Source organism: Blennius ocellaris (genome assembly GCF_963422515.1).
Source record: "Blennius ocellaris genome assembly, chromosome: 14".
Lineage (NCBI taxonomy): Eukaryota > Metazoa > Chordata > Actinopteri > Blenniiformes > Blenniidae > Blennius > Blennius ocellaris.
This window is the reverse complement of record NC_137663.1, coordinates 13,862,206-13,879,153: the sequence shown is the minus strand read 5'-3', so window position 1 is coordinate 13,879,153 and position 16,948 is coordinate 13,862,206. Positions and strand designations below refer to the sequence as shown.

The 16,948-nt window shown below is 40.9% G+C and overlaps 1 protein-coding gene across 1 annotated transcript in view; it reads right to left on the bottom strand.

Annotated features, from left to right (window-relative positions):
• Window positions 1-16,948, bottom strand: part of fat3b (FAT atypical cadherin 3b) — a gene marked incomplete at both ends in the record, with an annotated part of 65,564 nt that overhangs the window by 14,722 nt on the left and 33,894 nt on the right. The window contains 18 exons of the mRNA XM_080508781.1: window positions 685-838; window positions 1,093-1,624; window positions 1,750-1,907; window positions 2,464-2,595; window positions 2,922-3,484; window positions 3,608-3,885; window positions 4,532-4,729; window positions 4,960-5,103; window positions 5,300-5,437; window positions 7,017-7,231; window positions 7,487-7,700; window positions 9,544-9,722; window positions 9,943-10,176; window positions 10,273-10,426; window positions 12,738-12,934; window positions 13,775-14,168; window positions 14,282-14,416; window positions 16,330-16,782. Coding sequence (XP_080364907.1) covers window positions 685-838; window positions 1,093-1,624; window positions 1,750-1,907; window positions 2,464-2,595; window positions 2,922-3,484; window positions 3,608-3,885; window positions 4,532-4,729; window positions 4,960-5,103; window positions 5,300-5,437; window positions 7,017-7,231; window positions 7,487-7,700; window positions 9,544-9,722; window positions 9,943-10,176; window positions 10,273-10,426; window positions 12,738-12,934; window positions 13,775-14,168; window positions 14,282-14,416; window positions 16,330-16,782 — 4,472 coding nt within the window. The remainder of the gene's footprint in view (window positions 1-684; window positions 839-1,092; window positions 1,625-1,749; window positions 1,908-2,463; window positions 2,596-2,921; window positions 3,485-3,607; window positions 3,886-4,531; window positions 4,730-4,959; window positions 5,104-5,299; window positions 5,438-7,016; window positions 7,232-7,486; window positions 7,701-9,543; window positions 9,723-9,942; window positions 10,177-10,272; window positions 10,427-12,737; window positions 12,935-13,774; window positions 14,169-14,281; window positions 14,417-16,329; window positions 16,783-16,948) is intronic.

Here is a 16,948-nt window from a genome sequence, read left to right as displayed (position 1 = left end):
TTTATACAGAGACAATAAAGTTAGTTATGTGTTACATGCAATGACAACAATAGCATTAATTAATTCAAATATGAGGCTGCTGGCTCACGTGGCTGTGGTTTCAATCACTCAATCAATTTAAATGTTACCTGACTATATTTTGAATTATCATGTGCCTGAGCTTCATTCACCTAAATACAAGTGTATTTCAACTTCATCGTTCAGATCTGATCTGGAAACTGCCTCAAAATGTAAAAAAAAAAAAAAAAAGAACAACAAAGCTGTTTTCTAATTTGAGTAAAACCTGCTCTCTAGTGGTGGCTCCACTGAACAACCAAACAGAGGAGGTTATTTCAAAGGCAGTTGCGGAGCTATAATTAAGAGGGTAGCTACGGAATGATTATAGGCTTTTCAACCAAAATTATGCTGAATTAAATTAGAACTACTAATTTATCCCACACAGAAACAACTAAAGCAACACAGTGGGTAGTGGTGTGCGAATTTGGGTTAATGAATGTGTGTTTTCACTGAGTCTCACACATGCTCTTTTATGTTTGAATGAACGGGAGGATGCAGATGTTAAAATGTGTCTGACTGTGTGCATACTGTCTTCACATTACTAATCACTCTCCATCAGCCTTGTAGTAACAATGAGTTGTTAAGCCTTAAAAGAGTGTGTGTATGATTTCAGTATATTTTTCTTACACAATTCCCCCAAGTCCTCGAGGACAGCCACAAAGGAAGGCAGTGCCAACAGGTTTGCATTCCCCACCATTCAGGCATGGGTTTGGCATGCAGGATGTCAGTTCAATTTCACAGCGCCCCCCAGTGAATCCAACACTGCAACTGCACAGGAACCCTGTCGAAAAGATAATCAGCATGTCACTTATCATAGAATACTATATTATTAAAATTTGACAAAATACAGAGATATACAAATAAAAAAAATAAAAAAATGTATCCAACTTGATTGTCATAGCTGCACAAACTATTCAGAACAATAAAATATCCCTAAAATTATCAAATATGATGACACGTTTGAAATAAATTCATTAATAGAAGAGCATAACTGCACACACCCACATTCACATGATCTTCTACATGTACACAAACCTCCAGAGGGCAGGCTGCTGCAGATGGCACCGTTGAGGCAGGGCTGACTGATGCATGGATCTGGATAAAGTACGCATCCCAACTTGACCTCGCTGAGCCCGGCTATTTCAGCATAGCGACTCCTCTTATTCTGCAGTGGAAGCTCGTTACCATTCAAAATCAGTGAGCCCAGACAGCCCTGGAAGCCGCCCTGAGCTCTCGGCGGTCCCCTCGCTCCCCGATCCCCAGGTTCGGGCCCTGCTTGGCCTCTACCCGGCCCTGGGCTTGACCTCTCACCTTGCCCAATCAGTGGCCTCACTTGGGCCCCAAAGAAAAATGATGAGTCTGGGGCCAGAGGCCAAAGACGTACAGGAGCCCGGGCTGCTCGGCGGCGTTCCACATAACTGTCATCCAGTGACAGGAGGGTGTAGTTCCTGGTCAGTTCCAAGGCAACTGAATGCCAGAGGCCATCATTTATAGGTCTGCCAGAGATTCCCATAATGCCAAGGGTGTTGTCACAGTCTAACTGGAACCAGAGACGACCGCCTTCAATCTGTAAAAGAAAACAGAAAATAAAAATACCTCATGACCAACATGCTCTTTAACAACATGGAAAAAGACTTCTGCTTATGTCCGGTCAAATAGGAAAACATTATAAATGTACAATTTCCAACTCACCTTGAGCATAGTACAGGGGTTAACGCGTGTATACATAATGACGCCTCTTCTCTGAAGTGTGCGTATCCTCAGGCCGAGCTTCATCTCTCCACTCTGGCCACTTGCTGTCACTCTGTACCTGATATAACTGTTTCCAGAGAAGCTCAGAGAGGTATGACCTACAAGTTTCCAACAGAAACAGATCAAGGATGAAAAGGGTTCAAGTAATACTATAATGTGCAGCAGAGCTGTCAAACATACAGTGCACAGGACAAAGCCAGCCTGCCAGCGGGCCAATCCAGCCTACAGGACGAGTTACAGTAGTTAGAATGAAAGTAGAATTTTTCTCCACAAAAATATATTCTATTGCTAATTGTGCTGTTTTAATGACAACTAATGAAAATGTTCTCATTCTTTCTGAGGTATCATGCATGAAGGCTGCAAATTCCTGTTGATGAAGTGTTAGAAATAGTGTAAAATTGCATTCATTGTTTTTGTTAAGAATTTCAGCTGTTTCATGTTCTGTAAAAAAAAACACATAAAATAAAAAGTTCCAATTTTCACAAGATACCTTTTTGCATTAAAACAAAGTTTGTCAAGATGTCAATGTTACTGTGGTGACCCTGCCCCCTCGAGATAAAATGGGGCTGTATGTGGCAGTGGAGGTTAAAACCCTTGAGCTACAAGACCATACACCCTGAGGTGGTTCAAACTTAAAGCAGGTTCAGATCGCACCTGCACAGTCGTCCAGTCGCTCAGGCTGACACTGGCAGACAGATGGTGCTGTAGGACCAGAACGGACACACTGCATGTCTGCCGGACAGGACTGACCTTCACACAGCTCCACAGAGGTGGGGCATGCCCCTCCTGTTTGGAAGGAGACAAACACATAAATATCAGAAAGTCATTTACTCTGGATGTCATTTCAACATAAATCATTATATAAATAAAGCTTTTAGATTGGCTGTAATGTATTCATACGTCTTTGTAAACAAACTCGACAGTCTATCTCAATTGTTGCAGTTTTTCAGGTGGACAATGACAATGTCAACATTAGTCTGAAAATTAACATAACAAAAATTCAGTGTGTCAATGAGTACCCTTGTTTTTTTTCCCTTCTATGACCTTGTCATTTTCCAGTGTGGCATCTTTCCAGATATTTATCTTTTTAAAATACTTGTTACAGTGCTCACCAGGGCAGACGCAGGTCTCTGTGCGCCCGAACCTGGGCAACACAAAGCTCACCCTCTCTGTGCTGTAGGTGATAGGTGACCCACTCTCCATCGTCAGTGTGTTTTCACACACTCGATCCCCGCACTCCAGCTCCCCAGAACAAGCACTGCTCACCACAACCGCCCCAGCCAGAACCCCTCGAATCTGGCCCCGTGCTGCTGCTTGCTCCAGCTTTGCAGATAACTCTTGTGGGGAATAGAAGCCCCCCATCCGCCCGCCGCCCGATGTCTCTGGCCTCTCCATTGCTAGAAGCAAGTCAGTGTCTGATGTTCCCGTCACCGGCTGCAGACCGAGTATGTGGAGGGGATCTGGTTGCCCAGGTGACCATTTCCAGCCCGCAAGTCCTCGTAATGTCAGCTTGATTTGGTTCAGGTAGCGACTTAGTAAATCCTCAGGGGACAAGGAGCTGAAACGTAAGGTAAGGGCACTTCGCAGCAGTACATCTGTCACCTGCTCGACCTGGACTGACACATCAGCTATCACGGCAAAACGTCCATCACTAACTGTAGCATTCATTTGATATCTGCAAAAAGACAGAAAAATTGTTGCATCACCAGACTTTTTTTTCTTCATAATGTGTTATTTCCACTTTGTTTGTGTGTAGGGTAGTGTAATGTAGTGTAGTGTAGTGTAGTGTAGTGAGTACCTGCCAGGTTCCAGGCCTGGCAGAGCAACAATACTGCCATCCTGCCTGTTAATTTTGAACATGCTCTTGGGCTGAGGTTTCTGAGTAAATGACAGGACGTCGTTGGGATCACGGTCGGTTGCATAGATCCGACTAACTGGGCCACCAGGGAAGGTATCCGTAACCATGACGATGAAGACTTCTAAAGGGGAGACGGTGGGCTTGTACTGACTGTTCGCAATGACCCTCAGGAACACCCAGGAGGACGAGGTGAGACTTGGCTTCCCGGAATCACTTGCCTAAGAGACCAATACGAAGTTAATGTCAGACTTTTTATGTATTTTATGTCAGACAGTTTAGGTAATGCCAATTTTGCGCATTGTACGTATACTCAGTCACTGTTCATTCATGTGTCCCATTTTGTTTTTTATTGGTATTTTCTCAGACCTTTAAAGTCTAACAAGTACTACTTGTTCAGGTAAAAAAAAACTAAAACAAAATGCCAACACAAACAAGTGGACACAGCTTGTTCTAGATTGCAATGATATGAGAAGCTAAACACATAAGGATGTCCCTTACACGCAGATCTGTCAGTTTGATCTCTTATCTGAAGCTGCTTTCAGTGTAGGAGACACACAAAGCTGCATTTCTATTGAATGCAGAATGAGAAAAGCCCCTTTAGAGTTAGTTGTCTCATATTTAAGTGGAAATATGATGTGGCAATTACTAAAACAGTGCTTTTGTTTTATTGCACATATTGAGAGATAAACAACATGCCAAAGGACACTGCGAAAATATTACTTTTCATTGGGTCTTCATCATTTCTTTTGTTTTGTTTGACAGAGAACGAACTGAACAACAGTTATCTCGCAAACATCGCCGATAGATTGACATATTTCATACATTGTTGATCACTTTATGCCACATGACACACCAACCCTTCACCTGAATTTCAAGAGTGAACTCTCTGGGGGCTTCAGGTCCCAAAACTCGGCTGGATCTTAGAGTTCCAGTTTGATCCAAGGAGAAGAAACTCCCTTCATTTCCGGACATGATACGAAACTGGAACGGAGGCCCATTTCTCGGAGAGTCTTTATCGCTGACTGACAGCTTCAGCAGGGTGGTGCTGGCAGCTTGGTTTAGCTGTAAATATGAAGAGGGAAGAGTTGAGCGCACACACACACACACACACACACACACACACACACACACACACACACACACACACACACACACACACACACACACACACACACACACACACACACACACACACACACACACACACACACACACACACACACACACACACACACACACACACACACACACACAATGATATAAGCGGAATAAGCAAACAAACACTGACTGACCTGCATAACAGCAGTGGAGTTGGGAGGATTGAAGACAGGCGGGTTGTCGTTAACATCAGAGATGTCGATGTTTACTGTGACTGTGGATGACATGGCAGGAGAGCCGCTGTCGAAGGCCTGCACTGACAAAGAGTACTTGGATACCTAGACACACAGAGGAGGATATGGGTGCATGGGTGCCACATCTGTATGTATCAGAGAGACGGTGCTCAGTTTACTTAATATGAGACTTCATTAGGTGTTTGACCTTGACGGGACATTGTATGTCCTATCTGTGCTCACCAACCAGAAAATTACGAGTGATTGTTTACGAGATACTGTACATAAAATGCATCCTTACGAGCTCTCTATCAAGCCTCTTATTGACTTTGAGCAGTCCTGTGACAGGGTCAATCCAGAAGTGGTTACTTCGGTCACCTTTCAGGATGGAATATGTGATTCGCCCATTCACCTGGCTGTCCAGATCTTCTGCTGATACCTAAATAACACAACACACAGAGTGAAATGATAAATGAGACCCATTCAATGCCCTAAGCATCCCTCCTCTTTCTTTCATACACTTTTATATATTTATACCTCAGCCCTGTATGTCATTAATCTCTTGCTACTGTGCACTATGTCCTCTCTCACTGTAACTCTCTCTATATGGGAAGTGTCAAACTCATTTTAGGGCTATGTGCTAATAAATTTGATGCCAAAATATCGGAGTTATATCAGTGAGCATTTGGTGCAAAAAAAGTACAAGTAGTCTGCAAAATGTCTATAAGAAAAAGCTGAAAATGAACTCTGTGGTTGTCACTCCCATCTTTCAGTGTTTCTCTACATGCAAATGTTTGCCTCATTGGCTGCATGATATCTGCAGCTTTCCGCATGCATAATTTCACAATTCCTTTTCACAACATAGCTTTTACTACATAGTTATTTCTCTAGCAAGTAGCTGTCTTTCACTGCTGAGAAGTAGGGGTGCTAAACGTCTTGCAGCACCCTTTGTCAGGCAGCAGAGGAACTGCATACCTATAATAAGTCTTTTTAATAAAACATGAAAATCAGTCTTTCTCTGAATCATAAACATAAATACACACACACCCGAAGCTATTTTTGCTATATTAGAAACCTTTATCAATTTTATTAATTTTAGTATTTTTGTGTGAATCTGGAAAAGCTACTGTAAGATATTTGAGAATGCTTAATGGATCTTTTTCTGCTGTAGGCTTGGTGAAAATGACAGGTGGCGCTGGTGATCAGTGTTTTATTTAACATTAATTGAGTGAACCTCTTCCAGAGTCTTTCTTTAGTGTTTATATACCAGTGTTTATTCACCCCTGCTTGGGTTTTGTGATTGTTTCTCACACAATTATTATGTTCACTAACAAATATTGCACATTAATTAATTAATCAATTGATTAATCATAATTGCTATGATTCCTTTAGAGCACATGTATTACTTTATTTTTCTCTTCTAAGAGAGCATGTATTGAAACATGTTTCCATACCTCTGTGAATTACTACTAACATTTTAAAAGGACTCTTATTTATACAATACTGTACTGTAAATCAGAACAAATTCCCATTAACTTACTTTAAAAAAAATTGACTCATCTTGTAAGTTATGCTCTTTGTAATTTCTTCACTGTTCAATCATGCAGTTTGAATTGAAACTAGGCTGGTTTTCACCTGCAGGCCATACAGGTGACACCCCTTTTCCTGCAGATATTTATGGTTTGGGGGTTAAAGGTTGATCTGCAGTTCCTATCCCATATGTATGTTTCACTGCTGGCTGTACCACAAATTGCCTCTTGAGAAAAATAAAGTGTGCATTAACCTTCATAAGTCCCCTCTCTCTCTTACTTTACCTGAACCTCAGCAAATCGAGCCACGTGCTTCCACCTTCAAGTATGGTTCTGCTAAACCCATATATCTAATATGATAGAGCTTTTTCTTTTTACTGTTGCCTGCTGACAAGGGATTTTTATTTTTCTTTCATATTGGAATTAGTGATATATAAAAAATACACACTAAGCCAACAAAAACGTCTTAAAGAAAAGACCAAATATTACCTTTGTAATCGTCTGCCCAACTGATGCATCCTCGCCTACTAGTACATTGTAAATATCCTGACTGAAGGCTGGAGCGTTGTCATTGACGTCCATAAGCTCAACGGTTACCATCGTAGCAGTGCTGAGAGGAGGGTTCCCATTGTCCCATGCCTCAATCGTGAGGTAGAAGTCCTTACATATCTCAAAGTCCAAATCGTCAGCCACTGAAATAGAGCCTTCGCATACACAAACAGCACAATTTAATATCAACAATTCAGCTGTTATTTGGCAGTTTTATTGTTGTTTGTTACTTGTGGAATTTTGATTTATGTTTATGACTATCAATGCTGTGAATCGCAGCCAAATCAAATAATTCATGCTCACTAAAGCTGGATTAATTTTAATTTAAGGCACTAAATAAAGGTAATAGTTCACCGCAACATGCCATCAATTCTAAAAGTAACAAGCCATACACATGGAAGCTCGCTCACCCAATTTTCTATCTATGGAGAACTTCCTCAACTCGTTGCCTGAGCGGATGCTGTAGGTGATCTCTGCGTTCGGGCCAATGTCAGCGCTCGTCGCCAACACGCGTACCACCTCGGTCCCAACAGCGACATCTTCGGGAACAGTGACAGCATAGTCCCTCCTCTGAAAGACTGGAGCGTTGTCGTTCACATCCAGGACCAAAATGGTCAAATCAACCTGAAGAAGAAACAGAGAAAAAGGAGTAAAACTGCCTGTATTTTTCTACAGTTCTCAACAATGGCAATTTTGCTTCGGCACCACAGACTGCAGCCCTATGCCCATGAGAGAGGGGGGGGGGGGATTATTAATCAGAACCTGATATATTTTTTAACCTTTTTTGACAGCTCTAACAAACAAATTAAATACACACACCAAAAAAAGTTGATACAAGCATTTTTAAATGTACAAGTAACAATGAGTAGTCATTAACATTTTTAATTGTATCTCCATCCATCTTACTTCCTCTGTATTTAATCTAATACTGGTTCGTGTTGCACTGATCCTGAAAAGGATGGCCGTCCATCACAGGGCAAACTCACAGTGACATGTACATGGACATTGAGAACTACAGTTATTTTTAGGGTCAACAGTTCATCTCAATTGCATGTTTTTACTGTCGGTGAAAAGTGGAGTAACTGGAGAACATGCAAACCCCACATAGAAAGGCCCCAAGAACAGAGCTGTTATTCACAGAATGTATCTACACAATACACATTATAAACTATAATTTTCTGATCTGCCGCTGACATATGAAGGTTTCTTTTAGGGCAGGACTGGTCTGGTGTTTACCCTTGCAGTCAAAGGTCTCTGTGAAAAACAACCAAAGCCTGAAAGAGAATAATTTGTGATTCAGATTGAAATCTGTACCATTATAGAATCATATAAATCCAGTGTTTTCTTTATGATGTCAACTGCTTTTAGTATTAGCGTGATCCCTGTTCCACTTACTCCAAATAGGATGCCACTAATACTACTAGCTCTGGTCGCAGCTGTTATGTCGCTGTGTGAACTACAAATATTGCTACACCCTTAAAACCTCTGCCTTTGCTGCTACTAGAGCTACAACCACTCCCATCTGTATTAGTGGTGGTTTGCGATACATACTGCTATAGATAGCAGAGTTCTGTTTCAGCTTCAGTGGTCAGTGAACCTCTGGAAGTCATAAATTCCTGTAGAAATGATAACACATGAACTAACTTCTCGCAGAGGTTTATTTTCAGCTTGTGTTTGAGGCTTGTTTCTGCAGCATCAAAGGGGCTCAGGAAAAGAAACCTAGTGGGTGTGAGAGAGTCAACACAGTTCAAGCTTTTCTAATATTCTGCTCCCTTGTTTCTCCACTGCCTCTGTCTGGGTGAATCTCACCTCCTCGAGCTTTCCTATCCCCTCCACTGCACGATTTGATGGCGATCTATCTTAATTAAAATCTAGCCGCGTCTTTATCAGATCTCCTCAGTAAACATGTTTTTATTCACTGCCTTTTCAATTGTTATTCCTGCAAATAGACAGAAATACAGAGTGAACATCGCAAGATTGTAGACTCCACGATCAGAAAAAAAACAAAGAGCAATTTAACGTGTAGCGTATTAATTCTGATTCCATAATGATGTGCAAAGGAGCTAATTACCACAACATAATTGTTTTTTTTTTTCTTTAGTTGTTCATAGGAGTAATGCACTTTAATTAGATGAAGAGCTTATATTCTGAGAAAACCATGATTGTATCATGCAAAGCATAAATGTGATTTCCAATGAGATTGAAATAAACACAGCCTCTTCTTCTGGTCAGTGGAGGGGTCTTCGCAGTCTTTCTGTGCAGACTCTGCATGTTCTTCTTGTGCGTATGAGTTTTTAGTTTTCTCTGGGTACTCATGTTCAAAATATGTATCATGCGTTTGATCTGCCCCGGTGCCCTGCGACCCTCATTTGGCTTAATCTGTGTCAGAGGTGGATGGATCACCTCTCTTGTGACTCTTGTATAGTAAATCTAAGCTTGAATATCTACATTTGAGCTTCTTACAAACCTGAGAGGATAGCGCTCCCTGTTGGGCAGCTCGATCGGCGGCCCGGACACGAAGACGATAAGAGTCTCTGCTCTCTCTGTCCAAGGATTTCTCCAAAATTACTATTCCGCTAACTGGATCGATGGAGAAAACTCCGCCGACTGAATCCAGTAGGGAATAGACGACTGTACGGTTAAGACCTGGATAGAACAGATGGTACAAATTGTCTGTTTTACATACTGAACACAATATATCACTGCTTTTGGCTCATATTGCTCAGATATTGATTGCTGAGTAACATAACAACTTGAACTATGCATGTTGTATAAAAAGAAAACTTTCTGTATACATCCCCATCGCCTCACATGTTACACATCCAACGGACAACACACGGAATATCACCAGTATCATCGATCTCACCTTCATCGGGGTCGCTCGCCTGCAATCGGGTGAGTAAAGTCTTGGGGGCAGCATTCTCATATGCACTCGCCAGGAAATAAGTGGATGAGAATGAGGGGGCGTTGTCATTCACGTCCAACACTTTGAGTGAAATGTCAGAACGGCAGAACAGTCCTCCCCCATCAGTTGCTTGAGCGATGAGTTTGTAGGTGGGTGTCACTTCTCGGTCCATCACCGTGGCTGTGCGCAACTCACCTGAGTACAGAAAAAGGTAAGGTGTTGCAAAACTTTGACTGAGTACAATATGTCATTTTTTACCCCGACTATTACAATAATTCTAATTTGATGTACCTGTGTTTGCATCCATGTAGAAATCTTCTACTCCGATGCCAAACAGCGAATACTGAATCTCAGCACTCGAGCCTGAGTCAGCATCTGTTGCCCCCACGGTCAGAATGCCCTTGTTAGTGGGAATGTCCTCTGGAAAAGAGGCACTGTACACTGCCTGGAGCAATACACGGACAGAGACATACACAGACATGTGAACACATAGAGAAACTCATAGGTAGAGAGACAGACAGAGCTGTGCATGCACATCTACAGATGAGAGAGTGTATTCGACTGCAGGGCACAGCATCCATTATCCCTGCAGCGAGAACAGAGCCGGATGCCCTTCCCTGACCCCGTATTCACTACTGCCATTGACTGCTTCTACAAATGAACTTTGTAACCTCACAATTTCAGCAAACACAAAACACACAGTTTGGGTTGCTCCAAGCAAAACCTGCTGCTTCTGTTGCTGAAGCAATTCTGAAAAGTGAGAATAATTTATTGATGAATTTATCAAGGTAAAACAGTTTGTCAATCAAATAATCAGTTGATTTTAAGAAAATGAATGGAACTGTGTCAAAACATTATGATGGAGAGATTTTTTACATAATTGCATTTTTAATATAAATCACACAGCTGCTTGACTTTGGCAGACAAGACTTGCTGCTCCTTTCTCAAATGTGACACTAATTTAAAGGGAATTAATCAGGCTTTTCAAAGGCATAAAATGTATTTATAAAAAGAATCCTCACAACAATCTACCAAACACAAAAATTCTGTGACGCTTGTGTGACGTTGAGTTGCAAGGTTTTCACGGTTAATACGATTTTTTTTTTAAGAATAACAATAAGAAGTAATTTTTTCCCCTTTTTTAAATTCACAAAAGCAGTGACTAATTAAATCCAAGAAAGGCCTTTGATGGAGTCATCATTAATGAATTCTTACTGTAGTTACTATTCAATATAATTTATGATCAAATTTGACATTGTTTTGCACGTCTTCATTGAAACATGGATCACGTCTGCTTTTTAGATGAAACCTAGAAAAATGTACACAAACAAGAGAATTACAGCAGAGAGTCTGACCCTCGGTGCTTTATAAAGCATGTGATGCTGCTGACATGCAAAGTCAGACTGAGCGCTTTGTAGTTTCAGAACAGAGAGACTATCAACCATCAGAGGAGAACAGGGAGACAGAAAAGGATTTGAAAAAAATTATTATTACTTTTGAGGGGAAGTGAAAGTTTCTCACCTAATCATGTGCAACTGAAGAACTGGAAAATACTGCTAAATGGACCCCCAGATACACACTCTCTCTGTGTCTTTCTCTCTGTCTCTCTGTCTCTCTCTCTCTCTCTCTCTCTCTCTCTCTGTCTGTCTCTCTGTCTCTTAAATTTTAGAATGAGTCTTAATGCTGAGTAAGAAAGAAAAAAGGAAAGATTTAGCATAACGAGATACACTTATCTGTCTAATTCAATGATTCATCTCATTTGCGGGTGTGAATTATGCAATTTGTGCCATTCAAAAAATGCAATTCATCAGTTTTGGTATTTTTTTTTAGGTTAGTACTACAATATATACTCTATAACAGCATTAACTAAAAGTCAAGTTCTCCATAAAGTACAGCGCATCCTCTGAATTATTGTACGTATAGAAGATAATTTCCCTGAATTAGTTCACACATAGTTTGTACTTTGATACACAGTGAAACAGAGAATCAATATTTTAACTGAACAAATCCTGCTTTACTACCACAGCCCTGGTCTTTTGCGCTTCTCTCACGGTTATAAATATGTAAATTTCACCATTATTCAATATAATAACTTCCTGAGCTAAGCTTCCATTAAAAAAAATTACTCAAAAGGAAGTTCATCATTGTGGGAACTGCTCCCTCTCCTGTTTCTTGACATGTTGTTAATCAGAAAATCAACACTGCATGACACCATATTTTGTCACCAGGTACTAATCCGTGACAAAGGGAATTTTAAAATATGATAAAATTCTTAATTTATCCTTTGTTGATTAATGACTTACTCTTGAAACATGTTTGACAAAGAAGCAATTAGTCTGGCAATTACACAGAGTACTGTAACTTACCTTTTCACTAATGATTATTGTACTGTGCACGATGATGTAATTACAAGGCACATACGCTCTTTTTTAAAAAAACCTAAGTGGATGGTGTTAACCTTGGGAAGAAGCAAAAAAAAAATACCCCAAAACAACCAATGCTAAAGTATGAGAATTAGATGCAAATCCACCATGATTTGCACATTTAAAAGCATTTTGGACAATAATTATTCTCCCTGTTGTGCTTAATGTGACTCTCTGCAACACAGACTAAAAGTAATTCATGTGCATTTAAATGTGCGTTTTTAAGTTGGCATCGTAGCTGTTCAGAGTTCAAAGAATTGTGTTTAATTGTGGCAAAAATAAAAAATTGTTTATTGTCATATTTCCATTTTTCCATTTTTCTTCAACACTGACCTGATTGCAAATGGGACTGTTGTCATTAGCATCCATAACAGTCACCTCCACTGCAGTGCGAGCGACATACAGCCCGTCGCTGGCTGTGATGTTGAGCAGATACCAGTCCTGCTGCTCACGGTCCAGCAGACCACTCACATAAACCTTCCACTCTCCCTGCACAAGAGCCAGGCCAAACACGCCCCGTGAATTTCCCCCTGGACGAGGACAAAGATGGTGAGATTTAAAAGTACTGAACTGCAATGTAAAAAGAGAAGTGGATGTGTTGTAGCAGTTGTGAGCAAAGTAGAATAACTCGTTCAACATGCACGCACGCACACACACACGCACGCACGCACGCACGCACACACACACGCACATACCCTTTGCAGCAATCGATAGGCACGTGCAAACTGAGCGATGGAGCAGCAGCTAGAGCCTTTTAAAGTTTCAAAGTTTGACCTTTTTTGACCAATGCCTCAATTAGCTCAATCTGTGTTTTTAAATGTCACAACACAAGGCCAAAGCATATCATCTATGGTCATTATCAGATGGTGTTATGTGAATGGGAAGCATTAAAGTCATTAGCAAGGTGAGAGCTTTGTTGGAAATGCCTCACAATGCTTTTACTACCGGTACTCTTAAAGGTGGAAATTGAGTCTCTAAAAACACTCCTACTTGTTTGGGATTTTCAGAGTTCAGCTCTATTTCATTTCATACTGGACTCTTAAAACACAAGTACACAGTTCGGTTTGTTGCATTTAACAACATCATCAACAACATAGTGAATGAACAACATTGCTTGATCATGCTTGAAATGTTTTAGTAGTATATCGCACACTCTGATTTCAAAATAAACAGAAAGCATCAGACTAAAAGGTTAGTTGTGTTTGACATTTGAGCTGAAATTAATTTGAATTTTGACCTTTTTGTAATACAACTGCATTAGAACAAAGAATAATTGTATGCAACACAACCTCATATTGCTCTATAAGGAACAATTCCTTCAGTGCAGAATGTGCTGGATTACATTGTCCTCGATATCTCCACTTCCTCACCTGTGATATAAAAGCTGACCAGGCGGTTTTGATCTGTGCCGTCTCGATCTTTGGTCTTGAGGACAGCCACCACCTCGCCGAGGGGATCGCTCTCCTTCACCGCACCTCGGTAGAGCTCCCGCTCAAACCGTGGCGGGTTGTCGTTAACATCTGACACGGTTATAGTGACGACTGTGGTGGAGGAAAGAGGCTGTATCTCAGCCAGATCAAAGGCCATTATTTCAAAGCTGTAGCTGGAGCAGGCCTCGTGGTCCATCTGACTCATTGTGGTGATCCAGCCCGTTTTACTGTCGATGGCAAAGACTGAACTCGAAGTGATGGGGCCAGTGGAGGAGCTTGCATCTTTGGTCAAGTCCCTGTTGTAGGTGAGTAGTGGCCCAAGGCTGTAGGTTACCTGCGTTAAAGAGAAAAACATGTAAAAGCTAATCAAAACAATAAAACTTATTTTAGGTGAGAATCACTGAAAAAAAACAAATACAAAAATTTACCAAAAATCGCAGTTCTCACCTGTCCATTCGAGCCCCAATCTGGATCGAGTGCACGCACTTGAACCACTCTGGTCCCCTCCGGCATTCCCTCCATCACTGTGGCCACATAGGTGTTAGTCTCAAACACTGGCTTGTTGTCATTCACATCTAAAATCTGTAAAATAATCAATGGTCAATGATTCTGATTAGTAAGGTCGAAATGAAAAAAATACAAATTTCACCAATGCTGCAAATACAGAGAATGATAAAAAGCATTTCCTTCCATAGTGCATTCAGCTACTGCTTCATTAGTCTCAATACACTTTACATCGATCATTCGCATCAATTTGCCCAGTTGCACTCAAAAAACATTTGGAGCAACTTGGATTGTCTTGCTCATGAACAGTTTGACGCATGGACACAGGGAGGGATCGAACCGCCAACAATGTCACCCTGTGATTGTTGCTGCAAAACCATAAGCTTGTTTTGAAGATTTCTGAAAAAAATGTCAACAAACTAGGTCAATTAGGCATCAAAAACGTGACTGGGTATAAAGAGCATTTTAGAGAGGCAGGCTCTCTCAGAAGATATGCAAAGGTGCTCTGATCTGCAAAATGGTCCTCAATCTGACCTTTCCAATCCTTTTAAATTCCAACCATCAGCATATAACATCATCAAACGATTGAGAAGGTCCAGAGAAACGTCTGTCATTAGTGGACATCGCCGAGGGTCAGTATCAGACACTTGTGATCTTTGAAGCCTCGGGCCACAATGCATTATGACCAAGGTTAGAATGAGTACTGAACATTTGTACTCAGTAAAGCTACTGGTTCATTGCCACAATTGTACTCAATTACCAGTAAAACTATACTGTTTTGAAACACTGCTAAGGTGAAAGTATAAAATGCTCCTGAGTTACTTTCTGGACACATTTAATTCCAGTTTCATCAAGTGTATTTGCATTTTCAAAAGCTGACAATTAATTTGTTTGACTCCCTGATTATAAGCAGCCACATTCCTGCACTCAGTAACATTTCAAGTAATCATTGTCTGTAAACAAAGACAACCCACAAATTGATGCTGCATCATTTAAGAAGATGCCATGCTTTTTGTGAACATCTTCCAAACACAGTGTCATTGCATCTGGGCCAAAGCTCATTAAAATGGATGGGGACAAAAACAAACTCCACGATGGGTGGGATGGAGCAAAATTAGAATTTTTGGGAGGAAATCCCTGATGTCCTTGCTGATTAAAAAGCCGAGCTCCCATCAGATTATCAGCACACGTGTTCAAAATCCCAGTTTCTATGTTTGTATATGTGCTTTGCATTACTGCCGACGTAGTTGGCAGCTTATGCATGTGGAAAGGCACTATCACTGCTGGAAAAGAGTATTATATGCTCCTATTCAAATGTATCTTTTAAGTGAAGCTTTGCAGACTCAGCAAAAAAAGTTCCTCAAATACATACTGCATCCATCACAAAAGTGTGGCTCCTCAGTAGAATAAAACGGGTTAATCTTGAAACAAAAACACCACAAAGAAGACCCAGATGCCTTCCCACATCAGACAAGAATGAGACAACATTCTTCTCTCAAAACTACAGCTACTGGTCTCCTCGATTTTAAGACGTTCAGAGATTGTTATAACAAGTGGGGGTGCTACACTAGAATAAACATGGAACTGTCCCAACATTTTTTAGATGCAGAAAAATTATAATAAAATATCTTTCTTCCTTTTAGTATCTAATATCTTGTTTGTTCCCATGTGTAAATAACAAAATGATTTATTAGAATTGCAAGTCATTTGTGCAATTTGTTTTGATAGCGCAATTTCAAATATAAATTTGTTTGTGACCGAATTTTCTGTTATGCTTTAGAACCATAAAATGCAACGCACAGTGTGTTCAGTTTATTTGCTGATGCTATGCACCGCTATTCAAAAAGGAGTCCCCCTCCAAACATCAGATTACCTTTGGTTTCTGCCAGTTTTATTTTTCATTCCATATAACATTTGTTTCAAACAGTGAATTCGCTTCAAATGAGAAAAGTAAACAAACTGGAGGCTTTGCTGAATATTGTGCCACCAACCTTAACCTCCAGGTCCACAGTGGAGACAGACTCGATCAGGTCTCTTCTTGTTGTTGCTGCAACCTTGAAGCGGAAAATGTTGACCTCTTCATAGTCCAGCGGCTTCACCAGGCGGATCAGACCCGTCTCCCTCTCCACCAGGAAGGTCCCGTCCTTGTTGCTGTCGACCGTCTCTCCTCCGACCACAGTGAAGAACCCGGTCTGTCCTGGACCCATGTACACAGAGCCCAGGGCTGTTCCCACAGCGGTGTCCTCGGGGATGGTGAAGGAGTACTGAGGCTGGCTGAACGAGGGGACAAATGCATCCGGTGGGACAACATGTATGAAGGCTGACACCAGCGAGTGTTTGGGTGGGGAGCCTCCATCAGTGGCCTTGACAAAGAAGGACAGCACGGTGCCCTGGAGGTGATCCACTGCGCTTTTAGTCATCATCCAGCCACTGTCTGGCTCGACCTGTCACCAGCAAAACAACAACACCAATAACAGAACCAATTAAATCAGATTCGATCTGTGTACAAGAACAATCATTAGTTAATACATTTTCATCATTAATTTTGTTCTATGTATTTTTGCAAATTGAGCAATTATATATATATATATATATATATATATATATATA